Raw genomic sequence first — 13,852 nt, 5'->3', positions numbered from 1 at the left:
ATATAACTTGAATAAATTTATGGTTATTTTATTTATATTAAATTCATTCAATAAATAAATACATTAATTGATTGATTTTTTTCCTTTCAGGTGAAATCCGACGACGAGTGTAACTGTGAACCGGCAAATCCTTTAAGACGATAGTTTTATTCAATAAAGAATCTTGACAATGTTCATTTTGTACGAAAATAAAACAATCAAGGAATTGAACTTTGAACAAAATAAAAATAAATTTAATTGGATGTTAATTTTGTAAAAAAGTGCTGTCTGATATGTATATTATAATATTTTATATATTTATGACATGATTAATTTGACGTATTTTACTGTTTTAGTGTAACGTAATTATTAATTAAAAAAAAAACTATCATGGTAAAAGTTAAAAAACGGAATTTTTTAACAGCCAGTATCTTGAAAAGAAATAAATATGTAAATACATACCTAATTATTGTATATATTTTATAATAAAGTACCTAATAAAATGATTGTTGTGCCTAATTAAAGGAAATGTTGGTAATAGAATTTCATGACGTATTTTTGAACAAAACTGAATATTTTATACCTATTGTAAATGTTTAAAATGTCTACTTAAAAATTATTATATATGGGCAATACAGAATTTTAGTTGCAGTTTTATAACGAAAAAAAATGGTATTTTATGTAATATTTTTTTAATTTCCTAATGCATCGAACAATAATATTGTAAATTTAGGGAAATGCTTATTTTAGTGTAATTATTGACATATTAAAGTAGCGTATTTTGACGCACAGTTGTGCCATTCACAATTAATAAACTTATAAAATAATGCAATTTGAAAAATGAAGTTATATTTATAAACTACTTATGGCCGTGATGGTCCACTTGAGAGTGAAGTTTTGGGTGACTCGAAAATTTTTTACCCCATGAAAGGATATGGGATTTTTTTAACTTTATACCTACGACGATTGTCTACTTATAAAAACAAATATTGTTCGTCTTGTATTAAAAAGATTTTTACTGAAGAGGGAATGGATTTGATCTATTAAAAAAAATATTGAGGAAAAAATTTTACTTTTTCTAGTATGTATGAAATATGTGTATGTGTGTTAAGTTGTGTAGTTTTCATAGTACAAGCTTTACTTAAAACTAGGCGTTGTGTGCAAAATCTAAGAATATGTATATTTTATAAAAAAAAATAAATATGACTGTATTACGTTTATTGTTATATGTTCTGTTATGTGTTGTTTTGTTATATTGATGAATGAGATTATGAGAATAAAATAATTGAATATTATTTTAGTTGTTTTATTTCATCGGTAATAGGAAGATAAGTTTTAATTCCTAATGCCACATACGCTCCGGTACACCTCACAGGTTCATCTGTTTGGACCAAATTTAACAGAAACGGTTACTTTAACAGTGACATCGAAATTATGGGCCGATTTTAATTAGTAGCATAGTTAAAGACAATTATGACATTTCATTTTAGTATTTGACGCTTCTGACAGTTAACAATATTTTTTACCGGTGAAACACAAGCGGTTATAGTTTGCCATATGATCGCAACTCCAAATTTCAATTGCCCATATTTGTAAGACGTTTTACAATCAAGACGAATGAGTTCCAGACACACGAAATCCAGATGACCGTCATCCATATGCACTAAAGCCAGATTTTTAAAACACAAATTTTTGAAATACAGTTAATTGATATCCAGATTTTTTAAATTCATTTAAACAATAATATAATTCCAGAAAAACTAAATCCTTCCAGGGTTTCGCAGTTCTAACCTAACCCAACCTTTTTCTTTAAGTGGGGAACCTACCGAGTTGAATTTGACACTCAAAACATTTCTGTAGGTAATGGGCAAGTAAAACAATAGCGAGTCGGTTCTGGCACTCACTGGCCGCTGCCGCGGCACGCTCGACTCGTGCGTTGTTTGTGAAACAAACCTAACCTAACCTAACCTACTGAATCGAATTTGACACTTAAACATTTCTGTAATGGGCAAGTAAAATAACAATTAACAGCGAGTCCGTTCTGGCACTCGCTGGCCGCTGCCGCGGCATGTATTCCGAGAATCTACCTATACCTATACCTGGAATAGGAGAATAAGGGATACAAAAAAATACATTGGTTTTAGTGCATCTGGAAATTGATTCATCTGGGAAATTAAAAAAGGAATTTTAAAAAGTTGTCATTCATTTCATCTGTCTTTTAAAAGTTCTACAAACCGTTTTCGGGGTTTTCCGACTCGGGTAACAGAAATTCGAGTTCTCCATAGTTATAGTTCGTATAAGAAAATGGACGATATCTTCTGTGTGTCCATTTTAAAAATTGGCCTACATTATGATTGTAAAAGAGTAGAATAACTTCTATGTTATTTTATTTTATTATCTTCCTAATACTTTTGAGTCCAATTACAATTACTTGCTATGAAGTATGAACTTCACCGGGTAGTAAGGGTATTGAAATAAAACACGTTTTACACCGATAATTTATTGAGAGCAACAACATCAAATTGACACATAGATACCTTATACTAGTGATATGTTTACATTACATTCCCTGTGGAGCCCTAAAGGCCCCGAACTAAGAAGCAAGATGAGTTCTTCGTATTTTATTTTCTTTCAATATTACATTTTAAACTCGATGTATTTGTATTTTTATTACATTTTATTATACTTTCGCGACTTATGTGTTGAAATGTTGAAAATTTGAGTTAGTAAGTGCTTAGAATTTTTTTGGATGTTTATAAATCTTGAAGTAGGTACTCATCTCACTTCTCAGTTCCTTTTTTTTCATTGTTGAAATCTTATTAAACCTCAATAAGTTAAAATAATAATTATAATAGTAGATATAACTCTTACTTGTTCTACATTTTGATAAAGTGAGTGGACACTCAATTATTTAGTGGTTACCTCAATGCAGCTTCTCAAATCTCACAGTAGCATACAATTATAGAACTAGAATCAATAATCCATATACAAAGTTCTTTACACATACTGCTGTATGATTAATAGAATAATACAATCATTATCATTCAAATACTAATAATAATACTATAAGAATCAGCTAACTTGCAACAGCAGCGAAGATCTTTTAGGTTGTCTTTTTGTGCTATAATACCTACACACATATAATATTTATGTCAAAATGTAAGTCTACAAGGTATGGCCGTCTACTACGATAGATAATTTTATCGACACTAGGCCCTAATTAATATGTATTGAACTATTGACGTGCATCTTATCTACCATGAACACACGTATTTTTCTACATAACTTTTTAACTATAATTTGAACTAACTTCTACAAATACATTTTGGCTACTTTCATTGATAATGTTGCATTAAATTGATAGAGATATAAATATATTTTTTGTTATATTTAATGAACTAAATCCAGTAAGTATATAGCGGAAAATGAAACTGCTGTGTTAACAAGTGTATGTACAATGAAATAAGGGTTGCCAACAGTATATTTTCAGATACAAAAAAAAGTATATTAGAAAAGACCGAACTTTGTACTGGTAATTGGTATAGTGTAAAATACTTCTGAGATTTTTGATTTCTCAAGAAAATACTTTTTAATCGGTTGGCAACCATGAATGACTGTAGAGATTATTTTATAAAATACGATAATATAATTTGTTCTATTGATTATTTCTTGTTTGTACAATAAATTATTAAAATTACACATTAATTAACAGAAGTATGCGATAAAGAAAGTTAAGGAACCATTTTTGCGATATATTTAGCTAATTTCTAATTGAAATTATTTGACTAGATTCAACAGGCGTAAATAGTCTCCAAATGTAAACAAAACCATTGTATATACAGCAATTAATATAAGATTTAGTACAATACTACAATAGATCCTTATTTATTATATAATTCTTAAATATATAATACCTACTGAGAGTCTAAATTGATATGTCAAGTTACAAACTTTGATATGTTTTTGATATTCTTGGCCACGACTTACGTGGAGTCGATTTTTGATATGTATAGTTTAGTTACCTTATTACCTAGATAAACGACTAGAATTTTAAATATTTTGCCTACATTAAAAATTAATAAAATACAAAAAGAAATACAGGCAAAGGTTAACAATGATAAAATATTAACAAAATAAAAAATTACTACAAAAAATACCTTGCATAGATTACAAAGGCTCTATAATTTACCTATAGGTACATAGTACATACTACATAGTACATACGTCTGCGCAACATCGATATAGGTATAACCATGTATAACAGAGAAATACATAGATTTATTTATGGATTAAGATTAAAGATTAAAAGCTTTGCTTTAAAGTAATGTAACAGGGAATAATTAATTAAGTAAATATAACAAAAACAGTAGGAAATTTAAAATTTCGCATAAACATCTAACGAAGCTTTAAACATCAAAACTACGAGTTTATTTTACAAATCTAATTCTTTGTTATCACCACAGCATTGACATTGAATTTTCTTACGAACTACCTTATTTTAATTGATTTTAAATTTTGAATATATTATTATAATATAGTATAAACTATAAGAATTGTTTTAAAGTTTTATAAATACAAAATACATACGCAGATAGTTTCAAAGAGTATTTTTAAATACTCGGTTTATAAATATAGATAAGTACTATATTATGTAGAATAGATACTATATAAGTATATAATATATTATTAACAAATGAATTGTCCAACAATTGTATAAAGAAGTTTCTGTAGAAAATATTATACTTACATATTATTATAAAATGTATATGCAAAGGTAAATAAATGTTTCTTGTATTCGATACATATTTTAAATTCACAATAAATAGATAGATATACAATTTTAGTATATTATATTTTTGCTATAATATCATCCATAATACGTAACCTTATCTATAATACATTTTTTCTAACACCAATAAGTTCCAATACAACAAGGTACAAGAAGACAGACCATTCATGATATGTTTAGTTTTTTTTAAGCACTAAGATGTGCGCTTTAATCTATGACTTAGATCTATGACTTTAAGGTAGGTACAAATTTAGTACCAAAATCTAAGAGAGATTGTATACAATAGAGTACTTTAGTATATCAATATTAAATAATAAATACATGAGTATATATTTTGACCATAGACCACAATAGGTTAAGTACAATAAAAGATTCATTTAGTACCAAATTGACTAAGAAATTCAACATTTACAGGCCAATGCCAATTTTCTCTGAAATGTTACATAGCAAAGATTTTACACGATTTCGAAAGATCGTTGTGATTTGAGCGCGAAATTCATTTTAAATGCTCAAATATTTAATTTCATTTTGTTTTATGTATAAATAGTTTCAAGTCAAGAGACGAGCTCAAAATATAAGCATTTATCATTTTTCTTTTGTAAATACAATAGATATACATATAAATATAGTTTTAACATCAATCTTCTACAAAAAGCGTATATTGTTAGCCGTGTTCTTACTTATCCGTCTTCCGATTTTGGAACATGACTTTCATAGCGTCTAGGGCTTCTTCTAGCGACTGCCTGAAGGCTTCAGTGTTGGTGACGGGAGATGACGTAAAGGAGGAGATGCAGAAGATGACGCTGTCCTTCTTGGGGTTGTAGCTGCAGCCGTACCCGTCGGGGACCACTGCGCCGTAGCCCATGAACGTGCCGTCCGTTGTTGTAGCCACCTGGGTTGATTTATAATTACATTTTTTTTAAATTATACTTTGGAATCATAAAGTGGAATTAATTTTTGATGCCAGATTTAGTAATTAGGTAAGTATTTCAAATCAGTTAATTTTGTTTATCGTAAAAGAAAACTTGCAGAAGGGCTTTATATATAAAAACGGCTATTTCACGATAATAAATATAAGCTTAATTTATTAAGTTAGATCATTAATATTATATTAGGTAGAACAATAAAATCATTGATTTGCTACAGTTATCAATTTTAAATTTGCATCAACAATTTATAAACAGTAGCTTTTAAAACTACCGTATGCTCTACCTTCAATTATCACCATTATTACATCAGAAATCTTACCTGGCTAGTGCTCAATTTGAACTCCATCATCTTCTGATAAGTGGTATCAGTGAACAATGGCGGCAGGGAGCCGAGCGTCTCTCTCGCAGCTTCACGCAGCCCCAGTAAATGGTTGTCGATGCCGCGACCGAGGATGTTGTCTTCCATGATGGTGCTCTGCTTGCGGGCTGCTTCTTCAAAGAGTTCGAGCTTCTTTTGTCCCTGGTTGTATGAAAAATGTAGTCAGTTTCAAAATAAAACAGCTTCAGTTTAACAGTTGGACTTAGATATGGCTTATGAAAACTTGTGGCAGTTTGCTTAGCTATACAAGACCACAAGCGGTTGTATATCTTTTACTTCTTGAATGTCTAACAATACATTCATTTGATCATCCCAACCAGTATGTATATTGTATACTGCTATGTATTATACATACTGGCTTAGATCGGCTATGTATGCAGATCTACATAGCCGATCTAAGAAGACTGTTCTTTCAGAAGCTCCTCTAGACTTATCTTTCGTAAAATATAGAGTCGTAAGTGACCCAATTCCATCACATATTAAAACCTAACCTATCCCTCACCTCCTGCAAGTCGAAGGACACCTTCTTCCCCTCCCCCACGAGCTCCGCGGGACTGTCCGCACTGCACACGTGCGCGGCCCACGCGCGGGCCGGCCCGTGCGCCGCGCGGATGTTGTCCACGCGACCGTCGCGGAATCGACGGAGGGAGGCTGACTCGTACGTGGATACGAGGTGCCCGTACATCCTGATTAAAGTACACTTAGTATTAAAGTAGGTTTAAAATATGCTACAATAAAAATTTGATATTGCTATAACATAAAAATATTGCGCTACGGGAAAGCTTTACGAAATTCGATCTTTAGAAAACGATGCTGATTTTTGGTAGGTTATTTTTATTGTAAAGGCAAGGCTACTCTATATTTAATTAACATTTTTATACATAATAACGAAATAATGAGGAAAATAGGTTTTGGATTACGACAAGACATCAATTGGTAGCTTCTGACTGTTTCTTAAAGGAAACACAAAGCTATACAATCTCACTTGTAATAAGCATACTGCATAGCCAGCTGTATGTAAGCGTCGGGGCTGGTGCGGCACGACTTCATGTACTCCCGTCCGTACCCGCGGTATGTGTACACCTTTAGATCTAAGTCCGATATTGCCCTGCAAGAAATTACATTATAATTTATTAAATAACTACAAAGTTTATTTTTACCATTTGTATAAACTTGTAAACTAATTTTTATATAATGTACCTAATTAAGTTGTTCATTACCTAACATGCATACTTTGCATTGCCTATTTTCATACAATATATTAACAACCCCAAAAACATACTATATGTGCCTACTTAACACACTTAACTAATACAATAGAATATAAAAATCGCTACTGTTCATCAAGCCTCAGCCTCCCACCAAATTTTCACCATTGCCCACCAACCCAAATCGCCCTCAGTTTAAAAAATCTGCTATACTCTCCAAGTAACGTCTATCAATCCGTATATCCTCACCTATCCAAATCCCTGGCAGCTTTATCAATGCACTGATTGATCTCCGGCGTGAGGCTCCAGGCGAGCCGTGCGGGCGCGGGCAGCAGCGCGGGCGGCGGCGCGGGGCGCGGGGACACCGCCGCGCGGGCCAGCGCGCGCTCCGCCAGCCGCACCACCGCCACGCCCTCCGCCGGGCTGTGCTCGTAGCACATGCCCACCGTGCCGTCCGACGAGATTATCAGCTATATGGACATATTTAGATTAGATTTAAATAAAGTATCTTCTTCAAACAAGTGGTCATTAACGGGGCAAAATATTTAGGAAGCCCCGAAGTCTTCAATGTTCTGTAATTTATGGAGAAACTATAGTGTTAGGCTGTAATTTTCATCTAAAATAGTTTTATGACGTGGGGTTGAAAACCATCAGCCAAAAAAAATTGTTTGAAAGCAAAAAGAACTAATTCATGTGTAATTTGGCACAGATCATACATAGTCTGAATGAGCACCTAATTTCGGTTTCCAATAATATCTAACATCTACAATGCCCATTCTACTATCCACTCTTTACTGTATGTAACAATACAATAAATAAAAGTACCTGCACAGTCTTATCGAACCATCTGTTAGCAGAATGGTACTTAGTCCCAGCGCCATGCATGGTTCTCAGCAGGGCATTGGTATCAGCGTCACAGTCAGCACGATCCCCGCCGGATTCGTCGATGCACACCACGCAAAGCGCACGCGTTAGCAGGTCCAGGTTCGAGCGGTTTGTCTCGTCTAGGCGGATATAAAAAATAATAATGTAGAGATAAATAAAATATATCGACTTTGTACTATTTTTAAATAATTAGATTTATGGTATTTTCATAATATTTGTCATATGCCACATGTTTATGTTTGTTAAATATTTATGAATTAAAAATGTGCCATTCGCATATTCCTACGGATTCTAAAAATTTGCTTATCTTTGTTATTGTCTGCTGTCTATTACGCTTTCACAGAGCTATACCAAGAATACCATTGAATGAACAGTTACAACAAAAATAGAGCACGTTTTTTGAAATACAAAACCAAGCAAGTCACGATAGATAATCTAAAAGCTAGAAAAAGTCATCTCATTGTACCTAAATAGTTCAATCCAACTACCAACTCATTCTTCGCCTAATCACCTTACTTCGCTTAGCAGTCGATTTTACTAAAGTTTCACATAATAACGTAAATTCCCACCATTAACTTTGATGGCCTATTGTAAGAGCATATTGCAAAAAATAGAATTATATTTTCGCATTAAGAATGCTTTCTATTTAAAATTTAAACGATTGACTCGTTTCGTTACAATACGGAAAGGAATTCCATTCAATGAATCAACGGAAATAGGTACTTAGTCCATTACTTAGTCCAAGTTTTTTAGTTTGAGAGAATTTTCAATTTCGTCTCAGGAAAAAGGACCGCTGTTTTGGTACAGTAGGTAGTTAGCATTTTCTTGCAATACCGTTGACAGATAGTTATGTAAAAAGAAAACATAACATAAAGTTGAAACTCAAACTCATTTTTCCTACTCTAAAAAAACGAATTATGCAATAAAATTAGTTAAAATAGATTTTGTCCATAAAAAACTTCAATAAATATACATGTGAAATTGCCCAAACTACGATGAAGTATCAATAAATACGAAATTCCATCAGTTACAATGTACGACAGCAATACATCATCGATATCTCGCGGGACACAAATATACTGTTATTGATCACAAGTATAGCGAGTTTATTTCCTCTGAGAGGCTGTGAACTTTATAGACTAGTACCTATGTAATAGGTTTATATTTTTCGGAATGTTATGAACTATGTTCGCACGCACGTGACTTCGCGCGTGTACACGTTGTATCACAGTTGGAATAAACCATTTTCTCTTTTTACTTACATGATAAAAAATTTCAAGATTTAGGTCTATTTTGTAGATTAGACAAAATATATTTGTGCTCTTATCCGAGTACATATTTAATGTATATGGAAGTTTCTCTCTCTATTTTGTAATTCTTAGTGCCACTTATTAATGCGAATTGTGTTTTTTGTTTCACTTTTTTTTTCACGTCACAAAGGAGCGATTTTCAGGTATAGTATGATGTTTGTGTCTGGATAAATTAGAAACGAGATAGTAACATTGAAATATTATGTTTACCTTGGTTCAATATCTAATTTCATGCAAAACCGGGGTATGAAAACTAGCACTTTATAGGCGCAAAACTCTACCTATCACATGTATCGAATGCTTTTTATAGGTAAATCCATACAGTAAGTATACACCATACATACCCCTTGCCAGCAGTTCTCTAGCCTTCGCCCAATCATCCCTGTTCATGGCAGTGAGCAGACCCACACGCGGCGCGGGCGGCGCGTCAGCCGCGTCGACCATCGCGTGGAGAAGCTGGCCCTGGATCTCGCCGGCCGTGAGGCGACCCCGGTCGGATGCTTTCACCGGGATTGCGTAGAACTGTGGTGTTGAAGATATTTATTTAGTGAAGCAATATTCTAGTTAATTGTTGGGATTGAAGATAATAATGTAGTGAATAAATAAGTGTTAGCAGTAATGGTGATGAAAGTAGTACGGTAGTAATAGCAGTTACTAGTATTGTAAAAGCAGTATTAGTTTGAGTAAATAAACTAAAATGGATTAAACCAATACATAAAAAGGTGGTTTAAAGCTCGCTCATAATATTATTAAGAAGTAACTTTGATACTATTTTAGAGAGTTCTGTCTAGACAGTGTTCGTTAAAAGGTTATATTTTATTTTGTGATAAGTTAAAAATGTAGGGTTCTAATTTGAATAATATATTAAGATAACTACATCTGTATAATATCAGAGGACAAGTACCTATACCAATAAACACTTATACAAGCATATTGTTTATTTTAAATTCTTCCCAAGAACATTATTTGGTATTTTACGCACATATCCATAGCAATAAAGATTAAATTCTACATGACGAACCCGAGCTACAGCCAATATTAAATTACGAAGGTCTGTTGGATCGCATGGCTTTCTAACTTTGTAGTAACTATCGGGTAAGTTTCCCGAATTTAGTCAGCGGGAATCTTAACGAGCATTATGTGGTTAAAGGGATATTAACGTGAGTTTGAACATTTCATTAAGTAAATATTGTGTTACTACGTACTAGCTATGCGCACTTGGTGTCGTGTGCGGCACATATTAGATGGGTATCGTTTGAAATTTGAATATTGCAAATTTCAAACAATCTTCAAATCGATTTAGTGTTTAACAAACTTTTGCAAGTTAGTTCAAATAATTTGTTATGCTAAAATATTTAGTAGAAAAAACATAAAAGTTTTACTTAAACTGAATTTAGAGATCAAAAGCCATAAAAATAAACCCGAAGGTTTGTTACTATGTCACAAAGCATTCGATAAAATCTGGTACTGAGTTATCTTACTCTACATAAGAACATCGTCTACAAAACATTTTAAATTACATATAGAATTTAAAGAAGTTCCTTACATAGTTCTTACAAGCGACAATGACCAGCTCCTCGCAGTTATCCGGGTCTGCTGGTGGCACGGGCAGTGATAGCCGATCCTTGCCGAGCCCGGGCTCCCGGCTAACGCCGAGCAGGCGGTAGAACTGCTCCATGCAGAGCGGCTGCCCCTTCTCGCGGCTGGTCGCTCTCTCTTGGGGCAGCTCGTCCCTGTGATTAGTTATTAGCAAGTATGTAATCAAAATGGTAAAAAATTGATCTTAATACTATTTTTGATGAAATATTCAATATTTCATGGCAGACAGTTTAAAATACTGTTGAAATCTGTGTTTAATTTTTGTGTGTCTCTGGTACTATTTAATAATCATCTAAAAAATAATTTCTAAGTCAAAAAAATCAAAAATTAGTCAATTATTCTACATTTGAAACACTATTGCAAAGTTTCTTGACTTTAATTTAGGTAACACAAATTATTGAAGTTCAATCACCTGTCAAGCATTTCCTTATAATCCAACAAATCATCAATGTACAGAGCGGCGAGGTCAGCGACCTCATCAATCTTGGCGAACTGCCGCCGCGGGAACACCATGCCGGGACTCGAGTTTATGGGCAAGGGCAGACGTATCTTCAGGTACATGTCTTCCAGCCACCAGTCTGTTACCTGGGGAAATAGCAGTTCTATAGTGAAGTCTATTTGGTAAAAACCCTTTGAAAAAGCATTAGGCTATTACAATTAATAAAAACGGGACTTTTGCAGTTCGTTAGATAGTGTTTTTTATTTAGGATAATTAATTAAATATTTACTTCGGACAGTCTATGTTATTCTGAAAAATAATATCTAAGTAATATATAGTGGTTGAATATAAGCAACAAAATGGTATAACTATGTACTAGTAGGTTGGATAATAAAACTAATCATCTGATTAACATTTTATTGTACTTTATAACTGTCATAATTAAAATCAATTATCTACAAACTAGAAATATCGATTATAAGGAACTGTAGGACTTAAAAAGAATATTGTTCTTCTTTTTCTACGCGTGCTTCTTGCTTTGGTACTCGTTGAGATTTCGTCCATCCAGCCACTCCTTCTAAAGTAGTATAGAGGATCCATAAATTCTGGATTATCAATATTCTCTGACATTTCTGTAGTTTTAACGTAATCTGAATTGTAAAGATAGTTTCTTATGGAATCAATACGATCTCTTAAAAACTTCGGTTTAGTTTTTGGCGGTAAATATATGGGCCTTTCAATAACGTCACCTATTTTAGGTGTGTTCTGTGTAGCCACAGCATCTCTTACAAAGTTGACTTTATCTCTCAATGACAAACTATTACTATGATGCAAGGGAAAGTTATTTTTGTAGTAGTCATTATCGTTTTCTATGATTATTGGTTTTGGCCTGAAATGTTCATGTGGCAGTTTAGTAGCGTCATCAATTTTCTTAAATGTCGGTCGTAAAACGTACTCTTTTGGTTTAGGCGTTATAGGTATGAACATGTTTAATGCTTTACGATCCACTTTTGCTTGATCATCATAACGACTTTGTGAAAAAAAATCTTGAGTGTTAATTGCCCAGAGCTCCTTTTTCTTCGGTATGTGAATCCTTTTCATGACTTTCTTCTGATTCTTTGATACTACTCTTTTTACCGGATATAAGTTTGTTTTCGCTAAAGGGTCAAGAAGATTTTTTACATAGGGATTGCTTTTCCTGAAATTTTTAACTATCCTTTTGGTATCTTTATTATTATCATTGTGATAAACGAATTCTTTGGTTGATGAAACTTGTTTTGGTGTAGTATTTGCTTTAGGATATTTTGATTGGTAAGCCTTATTTTTTCGTGTGATCTTTCTTCTAGCAGTCGATTGTATTTGATTATTTGTGTACTTCATAGTTATATAGAAATCTTCTTCGCTCCTTGGTTCATATGTATTGTACCTTATTTTCTTTACTCTTTTTGCTGAATATTTTATTTGTTTTCTAGTGGTAAAATGATTCTTTAGAGCTTTGGTTGTAATGTAATCTTTTAATGACAACGTAAGAGTGCCAGATTTATGATTTAATGAACTAGTGGATTTAGTTATTAATCTATTTGAGTGACTTTTGGCTGATGAAAAGTTCCTTATGATGTTAGTATGCTCTGATAAATTATATTTTTGTGTTGTTTTTTGTATATGTCCAGCTTCAAGATTTGAATTTGTTATTTCTTTTATGGATAATTTATTTAGCTTTCGACTTTCGTCATATGCTTTCGTGATGTCTTGCCCTGTGGTCAAGTTTTTGCAATTTTTATCTATACCCTTCTGCATACTAGCGTATATAGCGTTTGCATGATGCGGTAGTATGGCTACTTCAGTTGTGGTATAATGTTTATCTTTCAACACATTTTCGGTACTAGACACCATACTGTCTGTATTTAATTCTGACCGGAGATTTGGAGTAGCATCTGAACTTTTCGATCCTGTTTCCATAACGCCAAAATTTGTTAAAGTGTTTGTCCAATTGCATAATTTCATATCTCTATAGCTGGCAATAATTATCGGAATACTAATATGATACTTGTTTAACAAAATGGCGTTATATATTTTCGTACAATTTGTATGTGTTGTTTTAGTTCTTTGAAAAATATTTGCTAACGTTTCATGTAACTTGAAATCTGCAAATAGTCCGGTTGTGTTTTGGACGGGGGTTGTAGTATCATGAATATTATTTAAAAGTAACGATTTAATAAATTTGCTTGTTTTGATAACGAATTTACTTGTAGAAAGATTTCCATTATTTGGATTCTTAAATTCTTTCAAGCCAATAGTCGTACTTTTATTTGATAATTTTTCTTGATCGCTATGG

At 32.8% G+C, this 13,852-nt stretch overlaps 2 protein-coding genes across 2 annotated transcripts in view; one reads left to right on the top strand and one right to left on the bottom strand.

The window, feature by feature from the left end:
- Positions 1 to 147, top strand: part of Mekk1 (mitogen-activated protein kinase kinase kinase 4) — a 39,169-nt gene extending 39,022 nt beyond the window's left edge. Inside the window, exon 32 of the mRNA XM_090101660.1 lies at positions 91 to 147. Coding sequence (XP_089957786.1) covers positions 91 to 144 — 54 coding nt within the window. The 3' untranslated portion in view covers positions 145 to 147. The remainder of the gene's footprint in view (positions 1 to 90) is intronic.
- A 4,992-nt stretch (positions 148 to 5,139) lies between these two features.
- The window catches only part of ChAT (Choline acetyltransferase), a gene marked incomplete at its 5' end in the record, with an annotated part of 51,028 nt that continues 42,315 nt past the window's right edge, over positions 5,140 to 13,852 (bottom strand). Inside the window, 9 exons of the mRNA XM_090102179.1 lie at positions 5,140 to 5,660; positions 6,017 to 6,217; positions 6,579 to 6,762; positions 7,062 to 7,184; positions 7,534 to 7,754; positions 8,110 to 8,288; positions 9,824 to 10,001; positions 11,026 to 11,212; positions 11,491 to 11,663. Of these exons, the coding sequence (XP_089958305.1) occupies positions 5,445 to 5,660; positions 6,017 to 6,217; positions 6,579 to 6,762; positions 7,062 to 7,184; positions 7,534 to 7,754; positions 8,110 to 8,288; positions 9,824 to 10,001; positions 11,026 to 11,212; positions 11,491 to 11,663 (1,662 nt within the window). The remainder of the gene's footprint in view (positions 5,661 to 6,016; positions 6,218 to 6,578; positions 6,763 to 7,061; positions 7,185 to 7,533; positions 7,755 to 8,109; positions 8,289 to 9,823; positions 10,002 to 11,025; positions 11,213 to 11,490; positions 11,664 to 13,852) is intronic.

The sequence above is a fragment of the Colias eurytheme genome, chromosome 5 (genome assembly GCF_061535395.1).
Source record: "Colias eurytheme isolate Ceu_HAF_F1 chromosome 5, ilColEury1 Martin Lab GWU primary, whole genome shotgun sequence".
Classification (NCBI taxonomy): domain Eukaryota; kingdom Metazoa; phylum Arthropoda; class Insecta; order Lepidoptera; family Pieridae; genus Colias; species Colias eurytheme.
Note: the sequence above shows the minus strand (reverse complement) of the source record. Positions and strands in the feature narration are given on the sequence as shown.